This window comes from Dufourea novaeangliae, unplaced genomic scaffold (assembly GCF_001272555.1).
Source record: "Dufourea novaeangliae isolate 0120121106 unplaced genomic scaffold, ASM127255v1 scaffold245, whole genome shotgun sequence".
Lineage (NCBI taxonomy): Eukaryota > Metazoa > Arthropoda > Insecta > Hymenoptera > Halictidae > Dufourea > Dufourea novaeangliae.
In genome coordinates, this window is record NW_015374118.1 from 144,984 (window position 1) to 163,117 (window position 18,134).

Below are 18,134 nucleotides of genomic sequence, written 5' to 3' on the forward strand. Positions count from 1 at the left end.
TCTCTTCACAAAAAGTGATCTGCCGTGATCGCTGTAACTTCGTAACGGTTCATCTGAAATTAAAAATTCAGTAAGATTTATGTAATGGAAGAATCAATCTTGTCCTTGAAAGTGGGGTTTTTCGAAATATTGATTAGGAACACAATAGCGGACGTTTTCCTGAAAAAGTGCGATTTTCACCTAAAAAATCACTCGTTTTTGGTCAATTAAAAAAAAAGTATGGAACGAACAAAAGAATCCTTCGTTCAAGGACAAGTTTTTCTGATTTGAAATAAGGCGCAAAAGGCTTCATGTAAATCGACACAGTAGTTTTCGAGAAATATTGATCACCGATTTGAAAAATGTAGTTTCGAGAAAAACGCGTTTAAAGTTTCAAGTCAAGCTTACACTTATATAAAATGTTCATTTTTTAACGCCTGTAACTCTGTCATTTTTAATTGGATTACCTTGAAACTTGCACAGAATATTCTCGAGATGTTGTACTTAAAGAAAATGTAGAAAGTGAAAAATCGATTTTTTGAAAATTTCTGACTGAGCATGACCCCTTAAGAAAAATCTTGTGATAAATAAAGAGGAAAATTATCGGAAGATGCAGTTCTCTGGTTAACAGGTTATGGTATTCATTCTATTCCATTCTGCACTGCTGAATTGCTAATATAAGTGAGTTTGACGTACCCAATAGTCTGTTGTTCATTTATTCCCATATAATACAATTTTTGTTTAACTCGCTGATGCAAGTACCAAATCTCCCAACAACGCGAACTTTTCCGACAGTTGTGAAGGAAAAGCATCAAATACTTTCGGTGGAAGTTTTAATCGCTTCGACAAACTTCTTCAAGATGGGCGTTCTGATATCTGGCCTCCCAGAAACTCTAACTGCTTCTCTCTGAAGAGCCATCGGCCAATCGTGTCCTTCTATCCTTCAGCTGGAATTATCCAATTGCATTTAACTTTTCGCGATTTTCCGTGTCAAGAGAAACTCCTTCAATGGTACTTCAAAGGATAATGTTCTGCTGTAGTGTTCTGCTGTGTGACCTGTTTCAAATCTGTTTCGTTTTAGCACACTTTTAAATTTGGAAATACAGACGTTGTTTGTTGTAAGCCTTTCGTTCAATTCTTTAAGCAGTTACAATAATATGTAATAGTAAAAGAATGTTATGTAGAATATTTTCTGAAGAGTTGGTCTGCCCATGCTCCCAACTGGCGCTGGTAGCGCCGTAGAAATAGTTTTCCGGTTTTCTCGATCTCTTTTGATATGTGGCCTTCGCGGCGTATACATAAACGTGTTATCTTTATATTCCATTTATTCAATTCCATTATATTTCATCTATATAACGGAACTTTTAGTATATTATATTAAATGTTCTTTTCGAAATAACTAATATAAACTTCTACATTCGCTGTATTTCGATCGGGCAACAAGTTGCTGTGATGTGGAAATCCAAAAATATTTTTTTAACTAAAAATTCATGGTTATTGTGAATACTTTTAAGGGAATAGAGTACCTGTAACTGCGTGATATTATAGCTACTTGTAAGCAAAATTATGGAACTTTCAGAACATCATTCGATCGTATTATTTAAAAAAGGGTTTCTTTCTTTTTCAAAAGATGTAGTCTGAAAAGAGTTATCACTGTCTTTTCTGTGGAAACAGTTAACATTTATCTTATTTGATTCGAAATGGAAACGGTAAGGTTTAATGAAGATGATAGAATTGTCAGTGTGGAAATTATAACTAATCGACAAAGGTTGCCTCACTAAGAAATATCAATAAGCGCTAATAGTGGCTAAAGACTGTTAATAGCACGAAATAATTAGCAGTCTTTCAATGATTGTTAAAGACGAAAACATAGAACATTACGCTATCCACAGATAAAGTGTTAAAACCCATACACATCTCAAACGAAGTTACTTCCCTACTTTTAGTAAACAATAACTACATAAACTACAATTCTGCGGTCACATGAGAAAATATGATGTTTCCAAATTTCCTGAAAACAGCGATATGTGCTCGACCATTTGTGAATTTATTTACGGACCAGTGAACGTAAATGTTGACAACTGCTAATAAAAAGAAATTGTATTTTTCAAAAAATTGTACATCACTATTTGTAATTAACGCACAATTAATTGCCCAATTTAAACAAATATGTTTACACGCAATATCTTAATATTCTGTGCTATGCAACAAATTTCTCCAATTATGATGGTACATTAATCCCATCATTTATGAACATTCAACGCCTTGAATCGAAGAATAGAGAAGAAAGAACAAAGCCTTTTCGAATATATTTAGGCTTGAACTAGAATTGAAGAGTTGTTAATACCGAAATTAAATCAGTTAAAGTGACACCGCAGAATGAAAGTAGCATTAAATTTTAAAAAGATAAATTTATCTTCGACATTAATTCTGTGGTCGGATGGTAAAGCGTGATATCTGAGGTTTTCCTGACTTTACAGTACAGCAATCTTAAAGTTTCTTCAGCTCTGAAAGATCACGATGCTTTTTTTGAAAAATACAATTTCTTTTTATTAGCAGTTGTCGACACATTCACGTTCATTGGTCCGTAAATAAATTCACAAATGATCGAGCACATATCGCTATTTTGAGGAAATTTGGAAACGTCATATTTCCCCATGTGATCGCGGAATTGTAATTTATGTAGTTATTGTTTACTAAAAGTAGGGAAGTAACTTCGTTTGAGATTAATAATTCCAATATCGGAGGAAATTGAATTCCTCAATTTGGACAGATCTATGGTGCGGCGATAACCGCACGCACACCGAGAAAATGAGGCTGTTAACAGAAGAAAGACGTGTTCGTGGGCTGCTCGCGTGCATAGGCGCACGGCATTAATTATTTCTCGAGTGGTGGGAACGTCGTGTTTGCAATCTACTCCAGTTTTTGCTGGTTCCGCGGACAAGCACATCCTTACGAGGGAAGAAAAGAGCGGAACGCATTGAGTGAACCGCCAGTCCTAGTGGAAATGCTGGCAATTTAGTGCTCGCCACGCGATTCTTTGGAAATAATATCCTCTTTTCAGCACTTTAATGTTACTCCTTACTTTCGTCTCGTCGGAACAATTACTACCGTAATGTACATACGATGTGGTTTAGCAAATGGACGGAACCATTTATGGGCACGAAATCAAGATGTTTTTCATCGGAATCGATTCCTCTGTTCATTTTTATACGTTCCTAGACTTATAGGTTATCGCACGCCTTTTTTGGAGGAAGTCGCTTTTTTTATTCGTGGAAATCATTAGTTGAACATATTTTTCTACAGCACTTACACATATGGAGATAAAAAATGATAGATTCAATCAAAAAGATTAATTTTATTTCTTCAAGGTATGTACGTAAAATTTAGCCCCTGGTAACACGGTGTGGTCGTTTTAGCTTATTTTATAAATTCCCGTTGTTAGAGAAGAAAAATAAGAACACACAATACAGTTGGCTCTGTAATAATGCAGTCAAAGTAACATCTTATTAGTTGTACAACTAATAAAGAAAAACACCCGAATATATCCGACGTAATACGGAATGAAAAAACTGACTGCATATTTATATGTATTTTAATTTCAAATACGTAGGCGTAAATTTTACCTTAAATGTATCAGTAACACATTGAATGAAACTGATTGTTGATATAATAACAGTCGTAAATAAAATAAACTTTTGAAATGTCGTTCTCCCAGCACTTCTAATGTATCGATGAGTGTATGTGAATAATCACCATATTTTAGGCTTAAAAAATATTACCATAATGATTGAAAATTAGGTTAAACTATGCAAATACTAAAATAATAATTCTTCTTCTTTCACGCAATCACGACTTTCTTCAGATTATTTTTCATTGCCTGTGTTTATTGGAGCATGTACAATACATTATGGTAACACAAAATTCTACGTTGCTCGAGTTAATCCGAGCATGCGCGTTAAGGGATTAACTCTGGACATACGGAAATATCTTTTTGCGATTTGTTTGACATCTTTGTGTCTAGAGAACCCCATCTGTTGTTAACAAGAATTTATATTGTATAAATAAAATTCTAGATATTTCTGAGTATGATTAAAGGAACTTCTGCAATAAAGCAGACTTTAAGAATACAGGGTGCGGCTGAAATGGATGTACATACAAGCGGAAAGTAGGTGTTTCGTTATGTAGAAATAAGTCAAAAGTGCAAAACAAAGTTTCCTCGTACAAGGATGGAGTCTCGTGAGAACCGTTTTTTAGGATCACTTGGATAGGCGTGCAATCCAATAGGCCTAGACTAATATGTCTTCCCACTAGTTACCGTTTCCACTTATTGTAAGCACAAATACATACACTAATAGTCAAAAGTTTGAAATCACTTGATGATTTCTATCAGAATCGAAGGGACTGATAAATTTTATACTGATTCACCGTCAATATACCAAATGTTAAGAATATATTTCATTTTAAGAGACTTTAGTATTTTCTTCTATCCAAGTATTCTTGTATAAGTGATAATTGCAATTTGCCACTAGAACTACCGAACGTGAACATATATCTATTTCTATCGAATCTTTAAACATGAACACCTTTTGAAAATATACAAATGTATAAATGAATTTATTTCTTCACTTACATACGGCAATGAAATTCGTAAAACATCTAAGAATACGTATTGTTGTAACATTTTAATCGTCGTTACAAGAGGATACTGACCACTCATTTCGACTCCATTGGTAATTCTAATGTTGAAGCAACACCCTGACCCTTCCTACTGCCTGAAAGGACATTCTGTTTTTGCATAATACAGGATGACCGCGCTATCACCAGCCAGCATTTCTTTCGCAAATAGTAAGTGTTAGAAAGAAATGGAAGAAGAAAAAGTTTTGCAGTTTTATATGTTTGTTTTCTAAAGGTCGAGACTAGTTTATTTAAAAGAAATAAAACACTGCACGCCCCGGAAAAACTATGGGCGTTGAAAACATACTTTCTGCGTGGTTTAAGGGCACACTCAACCAATGCTCTGGTATTTTATTCAGTGGTACAGTTGAAAAAGTAAAATGTTCGCCTTTAACTTGAAAAAAATCTATTATATGTAGATTATTATATAGGTTTATGCAAAAATACAAAAAAAATAATTAGTATGTAGGATTTAATTTTTTTTTTTTGAAAAATGAAGTGTTTCAAAAATTGTTGAAACAGATGAATCAAGTAAAAAACCAGTGCAATACCAACGTATTTTAGTAAAACAAAAAGCTTATCAGCATAAAATATAGTTACTCACCCATAAAATATCTTTTTAGCAAGAATAAATCTTCAAAAAATTTAATTGTATTGTCACTCCTAACTTTCATGAACTTCTTCTTCGGACGCGCCAAAACAATTCGTCAATCTAAATGTCATATTGAAAAGCGCGCGGATTTACTTTTTTCTTTTTTTTTTTCATACTTCGTTTGAATGGACCAAAGTAATATGACATATAGCCAAAAGTAAAACTTTCACTACGGTTAATACTTTAATTAGGAGTTAAAGACAGTGTTTCATTTTTAAAACAATTTTATTATTTTGTTTAAAAATCATTACTTGTGTTTTTGATATAGCTAAATAATATCGAAGAAAAGACACAATACTTACGACATTTGATTAAAACTTCAAGTCGTTCTAAAAGAAATTAATTTTGAGCCCTGTATTTATATTTTCTGAAATTTTATACTAAAACAGTAGGTATATTCAAAATTATTGACAAATTATTTACAAATAGTATTAAATTATAGTATTCTACCAAATATTTACTTATACTTTCTATTATATGGTGAGACAGCAAATAAATTCCATTGTGTGCAAAGAAATTGACTCTCAAATCACACATAAAATATACAATATTATTAAAAGAAACTTTCAAGTCGAATATTGGCAAAGATTAATAAATTACTTTTACAATGTGGTATTGAATCTCTAATAAAATTTGGTTGCCTTTGGTCTAGTATCCTTAAGAATTGGGTCCCTTATCTTGTTTTCACAAAGAGAAAATATGATATTTCGTTTCCAGGAAAGAAGTCTCTTAAGACATGGAGACGGAAGTCGGTTTGAACACGCCGACTACAAGAGACTTAGATATTTCTGTGCCACGATACTCGAATCGAATCGAATGTTTTTATTGTAGAAGGAAATATATGAATAATAATATTTTGTAATATTACATAATATCGTGTAATATATGCTTCCATGTAATGTAAGACGGTTCATTAACATTACAGCATATTAATTTTTGAATATTAAGGATAGAAAAAGTTCTCAAAGTAAAATAATTTTAACACTAACAAGAGTAATAACTTGATAAGCATAATGAAAATGAAGATATTTAAAAAAGGAACTATTAATGTGTTTTTTTACGAAATTTTTTTACGAAATTTTTTTTTTTATATTAATAAATAGATCGATGGAAAGTAGAACATCGTATAATGAATGCGTTCTCTAATGTTAAATTTGTTGCATGTTAACTAGTTTACATAATTATAATAAAATGAATTCCAATCATACACCGAATACTGTATACATCGTGATACATCAATTACGTACTTTAAATTCGATTAGATTTTGAAAGACTAATTGTGTCAGAAATAATTAACAATTTAATGTTGACTTGTAATATGTTAAACTAAAAATTAATAAAGTTTTAATTGGTCTGCATTTTTCGTGCATTTATGGAACACATAGTTTTGCTAAACTACTTTTTTGTATCCTATGAAAATTCAATAATTATAATTGAAACAATAAACTTATGTTGTCTACAAGCATATAAATATATTATGACGAAAAATATTAGATCTTTAGTAGTATTTCATTTACCTCGGCAGATCCTATAGCAGAATTGAATGTGATCAAAGGAATTTTACACAGTACCATTTAAAATACAATTTAATACTGGATCGTTAACTAATTCCATAAGCCAACTTAAGTTTTGATTAAAACCGGATCACAAAAGTTATTAAATGTTCTATGTCGATTCTGGATGGAGGCGAAACTCCGAAACTTTTAAATAACAGTTTCTACGTTTTATTTTTTATAAAATGAAGTTCAAACAGTATTACGTGCACACATTACGTAAAATACATATTTCTAGATTCTATATCAATTACAGTATATGAAAGTAATATTTACTTAACATATTTGTCGATATATATTTCGATATACATATATTTGAATCTCTGAGTTCCCTTTATAAAGCATTAAGCGTTGCATTTAAAATATTTTTCTCCTGTAAAATTATATTTATATAAAAATCCTTTTTTTCTTTCTCTTGAACTCATCTTTCTTAACTGCAATAGTTCTTCAAATTTCAATTTGCTTTGCCGAGAAATTGTCAAAAAAGTTTATTTCACAAGAAAATAATATTTGATCATCTATTTCTCTAGACTAGATTGAATACAAAATTTGCTTATTCAAGTGCACCGATCTATAGTACAACGTATAACAGCACTAACATAAACGCAATCACAGTTCGTTCTTAAAAGTTCGTTCTTAATGACCAAGTAGTCGGTGTGATAAACTGCACAATAAAAACAGAGGTGTTTTTTTAAAATCATGATTTAAGTTAACACAAACATTCCCTGGAAAAAAGTCAATATGATGTTAATTTAGTTGCATTGTAATGCAAAGTATTTTCCATCAGGCATCATGGTACACAAGAAATTAATACATTAGAATGTAAAAGTATAGTACGCACCCTGCTTATTTTTTAATCGTAAAACCTTCGACATTTACAATGTCAAACCCTTGCCAACTTTTTAAGCAGCTTACTGACGTGAAAAGGGAAAATAATCGAAAAGAAGCCATTACAGTCAAATAATTAAAAAAGCACTTTATGTGCATCGACTTTAATGGTTCCATTTGGTTAAAAATTTCCACAATACAGATTTAAATATTGCAAATAAAGAAGTTACATCCTTTCAAATGTTGAAGTTGTTTATGTATAGGAGTAACAACGTCCGTCAAGCCTATGAGCAAAAATCTGATGCACTTGAATCAGAGAAGATATTTTCAGTGTTAAAATTATTCATGCGTAACAATAGCAACAACTGCCCCTTCTGTAAGTAACTTTTTACTAAATTTTTCTTTCACTATCAACCACGTAGTGGAGAATTTTGAAAACTCTAGGCGTTCGAGTACCTTCAACTGACAGTAAATGGCATATTATTTCTGAAACGATAACAAAAAACAACATTCAGTTGTCTATTAAAAGTGTTACAAAGTGATCATTGTCGGATTATTCATCTTTGAGACGATTCGTCTGCAGTTAAGGGTTAAGGAAACTCTTTCAAATGATCACACTTTGACGACCGATGACACGACACAGGTGTCATGTGAGTGTCTACTGATATTTTTCAGAAGTTATTGAATTTTCTTACGTATATACCGAAAACCATATTTTGTTCATTGTTAATTAAAACAGTCGGCCATTGGTGAGTTACTGGCGAACCTAACCGATCGTCATAGTGTTAAAATTATTTACGCAATACGGTAACGACGGCTAACTCGACAAGCAAAAAAAATGCTCAGACAGACCTCTACGTTAACCCTCCGATCACGGAAACATGGTCACCGGTCCCTATGTCATTTCTGACCCCACACCGATATTCTACTACTACACAACGACAGCGAGACTCGAGCTCGAGGTCCTCACCGACACTGTACTAACACAATGCCGGTATGGCTCGAGCTCGAGACCCTCACTATTACTACGCAGTGGCGGTTGCTCGAGCTCGAACTCGAGCCACCGTCACCATGTATACAATGTAATGATTAGCTGGTTCCACATTACATTTGGATTTTCGTTTTTATTACACTAACTAGAATAAAAATCTTGTGAATTATGAAACAAATTATATTTATTAGTCAATACTTCTGCGGTGGCTTGGCCCGGTCGTTCGCATGTAAACAAACATCGGTCGCTATGCGATTTACACGACAGCTTCGTCACTGCGTGCGTGTCGCTCTCGAGACCGCATGTCCCCACTCCTGACTCTGTCACTGTGTGCATGTCGTTCTCGCGAACGCGTGACTCAGGGACCGTGCTTGGAGGGCTAAATATTTCCATTTCATCTCTACTACTGCTTCGAACCTTTGTCAACCAAAATACGAAGTTGAGCTACCGTGGCTCGTCCGGAAATTTATGAGGTGCAGAAATAGTATCCCTCAGAAGATTTCCTGGACACTACTGCTTACATGTATTAGTACAGTTCGTCTGCATGAAGAAAGTGTGATATTTCGAAAACTTATATATTTTAGGCCACATTTATTACTTCATAGTAGCATAAACCTTCTCCATCGAATTTTAATATCTCCGAAACAATATCCTCTCCAGATTTTCAGCAATTTCGTAATTTATTTTAATATTTAGTGCGTATTCAATAAGTGTACTAATCTTGTGAACAGTGGTGTTTATAGGTGGTATGAATAAAGGGTTAATAAGTATAGATATAACATCGTACTTACAATTGGGAACCTCTTCGCCGTGTACGCCGTTCCTCATCGGGAACCAGAATTGGAGGTTGAGGGACCACCGTAGGTGGTACCACTGGCACCGGGACTGGCACTGGAACTGGCACTGGAACCTGCATCGGCACCGACGCTGCGTCCAAGTTCATCATGCTTTCATCTTCGGCTCCGACTTCATACGGCATCACAGGCTTCACTGCACGAAACGATGACCGCCGGCTGGTTGGTCTTTCCTCTGGTTTCCTGTTACCTAAAGACAGAAGGTTTTATCCCATGAACATGTACTGTCTTCATATAATGGGACAAATGTGCCTTTCAGCACTGGTTAAACCTTTTGACTTAGCTAACGTCCAATCTCAATTGGATTTTTGGCACTTGTGATACTGTCACTACGATCCCGTTTCTAATATTCTTCATTTTCTGAGCTTTCTATCCTATTGTGTTGTACTACGAAATCTTTGACCTGCTAGCCACTATATTCCGCGATCGCACAAGTTGAATTACCTTTTTTGTTTGTGAGTACTTAGGTTGATAGATGACACGAATTTATTTACAGAGATTGACTATACGATGGTTAAATTTCGACTGACGATTCTAACTTGATGTGGCGATATGAAAACGTACGAACAAGGTGGACTTTTCTCTATTGATTATATCATAACAAAAATGTAGGTGAATCCTTTACGGGTAATTGGTAGCTTCGATGCTATAGAAGTGTCACATTCAAACGAGACAGATAAATGGAACAAGATACTTCCTTACTCGTGGTTACGTAATGTTCTTGGATTCCTGAAATCTGCCTCCGTTAAAAATTAGTACAAGGACCATATACAATATTAATCTAATCGCATGGCTTGCAGCTGTCCAGAAATCTAGATTCGCGGGGTTTGACGACAATAAAACAATTTAGACCCTTGAGGTCCTAATCCCTTTACTTCGCGACGCGATAGATACTTCTGGTTTGAATTTTTGACTTTTATTGAAAAATATAATAATTTAAATGACAATGTAAGTGTCTCTTCACTCAGAGACATAAGGAAACTTGAAGGTTGGAATAGTAAGGTAAAGTTAATATACAAAGAATATTAGTTACCTACTAAATTAAATTATTTGCTTTCCTGGGTATTTTTGTAAATGTAATAACTACAGCTTCTGAAATTGGTTGTGTTAGGAGATAGAAAAAAAAAATCATAAAGATGTAATACCTTTACTCTTTCTCTTTAGCACAGTTCAATCTATTTCTACTTATGGACCTCAAAGCAAAAGTGTATTGACTTCAATCTTTTTTAAAAAGTGAAATTTTACGTATTTCCCGTATCAAATGTTCCACTCTTTAATTAAAAAGTAAAAATGTTATTAGGTCCATATCTTGTTCCGAGCCAAATAGTGTAAAATTCATCAGACTTAATGCAATTCTAAATTCTACATATCGAGACTTGTCTAAAGCTTAAGTCCATTGAATAGTTCGAAGCTAGTGATTGTTTCTGGGTAAATTCTTACCGAATGATTCCAAAGTTACAAGGTTCTTTGAACCTTTGATTTGATATCTTCTAAAGTTTGAAAAGTGTAACTTACTACAATCTGGGGTCCAGAATCAGTAAATATTTCTTTTTTTGTTCAACCTGACGCGCCTATTAATACTAATAGTTTCTTGCTAATACAGAAGCTCCTGCATTTTGCATTTCCAAGATCATCGATTAGTAATTGAATTTCATAGAAAGAAATTGTTTACCTTCTGCTATACTACATTTCGTGCCAGAATTTTAAACTTCCTAAATACATACTATTTATTCGCTCAGTATCTCAGGATGAATGGGATACTTTCTTTTCAAAAGCAGGTAGAATTTATACATTTATTATGAACAGACTTTGGATTTTAGACACCCTTAGAACATACGAATATAGAAAGCATAACGAGTCAACATTTCAGTAATATTTTCATAATATTTTAACCTCAATAATTTTAATTCAATAAACTCGTCAGCTGCTAAAATAAATATTTCTCTCGTATTGATTTCTGAAGAATATGTTGTGGAAATGAAAATTTACATTTTGTATCAAATTATAACATTTTTTTATACAGAATCATGTATGCTATTAATAGATAAATTACGTAGACTTTTTAACATGGATCAATAATGTAATATGTATTTACAGTACTTTCACGTTAACGAAGGATATGCAGATTAACATTCGGAATGAAGATTAAAGTTTGCGTCTGACCAAAATTCAGCATAGTTAGACGTGGATTGTCACGTGGACATAGATGTAACTAACTAGGAACTGTAGTTCCTAAGGAAGCTAAACTCGATTACACGGTCGTAGGACTTTCGCGTCGTTGTAAGGACTGCAAAAGGCACGAGGAAGATAATCGAGTGGAACTTCTGAAACTACCCTGTGGCCAACCGTTACGGTCAAAATATAACATACTCGCGTATCTTGTCACACGAGACTGGCAATACTATTCGAGGAGGTAATTTGAAAATTTGCGTAATAAAAACCAGGATAATAATCTAAATGTAAATTTTTGGCAAATCAACAGAATCTTATATAAATACATAGAATGATTTCCCTATCTCGACGACTTGAAATTGTATTAAACAAAAGTTGCATGGTTTCCAGGAGAACATAGGTTAGAATAAGTTTTTTTTTCTACATTGGTTACGTACAATGTATTGAAGGTTACCATATTTTTTAAAATGGAACACCCTATATTTCTTTACGCAAATTAAATGAACATTAAAAACAGAGTAATGAGGCATTATGGGTCTAAAGTGGGTATTTCTGGAGATATTTACAACGAAATTTTTATTATAAAAAAATGGTGGAAAAGTACTAATACAGACATCTAATCATTTGATAGATGACACATACACATTTTAAAGTGCATTTCTGTAGATTTTTGCACGTGCGCTAATAATAAGTTTTTGTATATTTTTTCAAGTCATCGATGGTTCATTACAATTCAATAAAAATCCCATTACAAATATCTCAATAAATATCCACTTTAGACCTACATATTATGCCTGAGTTTCTAATGTTCATTTAATTTCCGTAAATAAATGCAGGGTATTCCATTGAAACAAATCAAGGTAACCTTCAAAACTTCATGTGTTAACATTATAGAAAAAGATAATTATTCTAATATTTGTCCCCCTCGAAACCGTGCAACTTCTGCGTGATGTACTTTCTCGTAAAACGAATAGTTTATGAGTACTTTCAAGTCATCAGGTTAGGGAATCATTGGGGATTCAGTGTATATTTCTTAAACTGTGAAAGAAAACACTAAAAATATCGTTCAATACAGATACACGCCATTATTAGAGAATATTTCATAATAAGTAAAATAAAGAATTTTGTTTAAAAGAATTGAATATAATAAATTTAATAAATATTTAAAAATGAGTGTTTATGGGTATAAATACCAATTAGAAAAGTAAAACGGAGCAACTAATATGAGAAACAAAATATTAAAACTCAAAATCGGACGTACGTGCAATTAAATAAATATAAATTGTTTAATAATTCGTAGAAACTGTTCAATTGGAGGTACGCACACACTCGGTAAACTGTGGAAAACATTCTCTTCAGTTATCATTGTAATGTATGTTATTTCGTTCAATTTGATTGCATTATTCTGAAAATGCTTCGAGATTGCAAAATATTTTCAGTGAAAACCGACAAAGTTATGTTTTGTAAATTATCGAGTGTTCTGTGAAATCGCATTCGATCATTTGGAGCGCCGACACTGAAAAGTTCTGCGTAATGCGATTAATAATTGAAACCTGTTGGCCGCGTTATCCTAATGGAAAAGTGCAATTTATCAACTGCTTAGATGCGCCGTCGTTAATTGAAACGGGATTAATTAACACATTCGGTGTATCGTGATCATTGCATGGTTATCCACGCATGTTCCAATTTCAAATATGCGTTTAAAAGGTGCATCAATTCACCTAATGAGGATATCGTTTCTATCGCCTCAATTAAAAATTTATACGTTATAAATGTATTATCGATTGCCCTTATACATTTAATATTTTTTACAGAATTTCAGAACGTCCAGAATATTTATTTATTCCGATTGACGTACTTCTTACAAGGGAAGTTCGGTAACCCGAAAATTCCGATTTTTCTCAAACTTTGCAGGTTTGTAGGGGACCTCAAGAGAAGTATAGCGCAATATTTGTTTTTGGCTTCAGTTCTTTTTCACTTTCAGTTCTTCAGGGTGAAAATATTCCTTGAAGGTAGATAGGTGTTTCCATATTTCCCTGTATATCTTTAAAACTATTGTAGATGTAAAAAAATGGTTATAATAAAAATTGAATGGTTTTTTATGCTCTATAAAAATAATTTTTTTAAATAAAAACATCCCCCTCCCCCATTTTTATTCATTATCAATTTAATAAATTTTAAATTGAACACAATAAATTTTATGATACCTACATGGTATCAAGACCAAATACATATTCAATTAGGAGATGAACCTCATCAAAGATTAATAATGCTTACATCAGTAGGCTACAGAAGGTGTCTAAAAGGGTCATAGATTTATTCTCCAAAAACTCTTTGGACTTGAAACTAACACAGCATTTTTAATGATGTAAACGAAGTGTTTTTTTCTTCGTTTTACCTTCCCAATCATTTCCATTAACACTTTGCTTACTGCATTTTGAAGTTAACTACTAGTTATCAACAACATAATACATTATGTCTCCATAATCCTAAAGATTATAATCGGTATTGAACTAATGTACTTAGCAGGTACTCTCTTCTGTCACAATCGATTGATACCATTAATTTTTAAATCAGACCTTTCTAGGTGAGGATATCAAAAAGTTCGCGGAATGAGGCTGTCATTTTGTTTTACGAAGTCACAGTGTAAAACGACGAATTTTCGGAATAAAGTGAAGTGTTCTTTGTTGAATTCCAGAATTTTATTTTAGTACATGATTTTATACCATTTAATTGCGCTTGTTTTCGAAAAGTCGTTTTTTAAATAACGGCAAATATGAATTTCGAGATACGTGCAAAAATGAAATTTTTAACAAAACTTGCTTGAAAAACAAGTGACCACCCAATAGGTCCGATCGCACTTCTTCGGACTTTTTCCTCTTTCCTGAGTTGAAAAAAGCAATCAAGAGTAATTCACTAGGAATCTCCCAAAGCTGTACAGCAGCCTGTTGTAAACTGGTTTGGTTCAGATTTATTTAAATTTATTAAAATTTTATTAAAATCTTCCTCGACCTCTTTGATATCCCTACGTATTTCTGTGTTTACTGGAGAAGATTGCCGGTATTATTTTCATGAATGATTCGACCACGAAAATGTAAGAATGATCAATGAATAACACAACATTTTCACGATAAATCTCTCGAACTCCTTTTCGTATTCCACACACAAAAGCTCCGTTTCAATAATGAATGCGCGCATCTGATGCGCCGTAAAAGAAAAGCCCGTCGTCCGTAGCCGATTTGGATTCCAGGCCAGCAGACACATTAATTCCGTAAATGTAATGAACAGGCGGTCCCCTACCTTGCGCTGAAATCGATGCTCTCTGTTGGGCAGCTGCGATCGCTATGGCGTTAACACCGACTCCTGGTGCAGCGTAAACATCGTAGGCCGAGGCCCGCCTCGGTAACATCGTCGGGAGCCTGAGGCTAGGCTCCTGTTGCTCGAGATATCCGGCGCTTGCGGCCATCGCCACCATGTTCTTCATTTCGTCGTCGTACGACCTTTGCCTGGTTATGCGGGATTTAACACGTACTGTACTGCCTCGACGAGCCCTACTACGACGGTCCTCTTCCTCGTCTATGTCGATAGCCATTCCTCCTGACGGATCTGTTAACATAGCAAATGGAAACATCACTTTAAAAGTAGAACACATCGCAGGTTGTTGCCAGACCTGGGCATTTCACAGATGATATTATTTGAAATATTATTTTTTCAAATAATATGTTATTTATTATATGCTTGTATTATATAATTGTAGCAATAATAAATATTATTTCAAATAATATGTTATTTTATTTCATAATTATTTCCATGCCTGTGATCACGTCTGAGATAATTTTATTAGAAATATTATTTCAAATGACATGTTACTTTATTTTTTAATCATTTGAAACAATTCTTAGAAATAATTGTGAAATCGTTCTTCGAAATTGTTTCAGGTGACTAAGTCTGAGTGATTCCATTTTCCACACCAGTGAAACGATTATTTTCTTTCGCGACAATATTAGGTGGACCCACGCAAAAATCTCTCACGGATGAGATTTTTGAAGAGCGGGTTCTGCTTATAGTAACTTGCTGTAAAGATTTCTTAAAATAAAATCTTTTCGTTGCATATTATTCTGAGTATTATTTCTTTTGCCAAATTTGAAATGCAAAAGTAACAAAATAATTCATAATTGGAAATTACTATTATTTAAAATGAATCGACAACATTTTTATTTTTAAATAACAGTGTTGGAAATAAAGTTCCGAAATAAATTATTTCTTACTTTTATTTCAAATCAAATTTGCCCAGGTCCGGTTGTTGCAGATGAAATAATCGTTTTATTATCGGCACTTGATATTATATTGACATATTCTACGAATTTCCGTAGACAAAGTAAGATTTTAATCCGCTAACTGCATTTGTCCACTACAGCAGACGCCTACTTTATCACTTTAGTGACAATACCTGAAACATTTCTTAACGATTGACAGTACGAAACCTCTTTAAGTCCCTTTCCCCTTTAACGGCCGGGAAAAAGGTGATATTCAAGAATTTTTTTGAAGAAAGCAAAAAGATTATGGTAAAAACATTTGCTAACCCTAATTTATTGTACACTTAGCTAAATTATAAAAATGTGTGTTTCAATATTCCTGCATTTTAGGTGGCGCTAATCGAATTGATCCGAAATTGAACAGTATACAAAGGGTGCCCATCATAACGTAAGTTATTAATCGATTTTTAAAATTCTTGTGGTATTCTTTTTACAATCAAATCAGCTATCGTATGACCCAGTATTGGAAATTTGGTATCATTCATTCTTTTGTTATTCACAATAATATGTGTATAATTTTCTCCTTTTTTGCATGTGTCTGTTGAAACTCATACCAAGCGCGGCCATTTTATTTCATCGACTTTATGATAGGTTGTACGATAGAGATTGGAATAACATTCAACAATCTATTTGAAATTTTGATTTCGGACTACTCTACATCGAAATATCATTGGCACCGTTTGTACAGTGCAATTTTGGATCAACACGATTACAGTGAATGTATAGTAAATAAAGGCCAGAAACCTTATTTAACATAAATTCTTCTCTTTCTTTAAAGAAAATTCTTAAATACTTTTTTTTTGGGCCGCTGAAGGGGAAAGTGGTCTTAAATGACATCCAAACATTAAAAAAGCGGTGTTACTGTGACTACTACCTAATTCATTATGTATCGCGAGTAAACACCTTGTTTACAAGAAAAAATATTTTAAAGAATCTTATAAATAGTCTTAAAATCATTATTGGTTTTTGATTTTTGGAAAAGACCAGTTTGTACGAAATACCAGAAAGATGCCATGAGCTAGTTAAATAAACTCTACATATACAGGGTGGGCCAAAGTTCGTGGTACAAGTGAAGTCAGGGAGATAATACGGCTCAAAGTAAGACGAACATCAGGAATAACAAAATTGGGTGTGAGGTTTCATTTTTGAAATAATCAAATTTGAATACTTATCTACTGGATATGCGTGCAATTAAATAGGACTTGGCCAGCGCGTCTGTTCATTGCACTCCGTTTATACTTACTATAATACAATACCAGGACGAATACATGCGTTTCTGATTAACTTTCACATTCAATTTTCTCGAAAACGAAGCCTCCAACACAATTTCGTTATTCTTGATTTTCGACTCCAATTTGAGCTATTCTATCTCCTTGACCTTATTTGTACCAGGAATTTTGAGCCACCCTGTAAACGCTTTGCAGTGAAATACAAATGTTACATATACATATGTTACATTCATCGCATAATTATTGCACTGAATTTGAAGATGACTCTTCAAAGACGTTTTTAGCTGCTATTTTTCCGCCGAATGTTGTAATCGGTAAATAGTTTTAACAAAAACTTACATTCATTTTCATAATTTTTATTTATGACTTTGGCTTGAATGACCATCTTTTAATACATGTAGAAAGGAACTCGATAACGCATGTCGAATAAATCTCAATGTTCTCATCCAGTTAAATTTTCGCCTTTTTTAAAAATTTAAAGTAAGATCGATCGCAATTTGTCCATTTTTCAAGGATTCTTTTGCAAAACTTTACACGTGGGTTCGGATAATGAAACGATTTTGATAGATGCTAATTAATTTGCATTGAATGATCAATCATTGAACAGTAATAGACACAATAATAGTCACGTTACATTAATATACATAATAATAATTACTAACATTAGTAATGTTAGTAATACTGCCTAATAATACTGCCTCAAAATTGAACTAGTAAAACATCGTTCTAGACCACTGTGACACTACGTAGGCTACGATGTACACCCTACACGTATACTGTAAGTAATTAACATTTTTCATAAATCAAGTTAATGTTATTTGAATTAGTACAACGTAATTTAGTAGAAAATGTAGTATGTATTAAAATTTAGCTGACGATTTTT

The 18,134-nt window shown here is 33.2% G+C and overlaps 1 protein-coding gene across 1 annotated transcript in view; it reads right to left on the minus strand.

Annotated features, from left to right (window-relative positions):
* Positions 1 to 18,134, minus strand: part of LOC107191193 (regulating synaptic membrane exocytosis protein 1) — a 169,961-nt gene that overhangs the window by 90,420 nt on the left and 61,407 nt on the right. The window contains exons 7-8 of the mRNA XM_015580171.1: positions 15,007 to 15,300; positions 9,472 to 9,724 (exon numbers count right to left, since the gene is read on the minus strand). Of these exons, the coding sequence (XP_015435657.1) occupies positions 9,472 to 9,724; positions 15,007 to 15,300 (547 nt within the window). The remainder of the gene's footprint in view (positions 1 to 9,471; positions 9,725 to 15,006; positions 15,301 to 18,134) is intronic.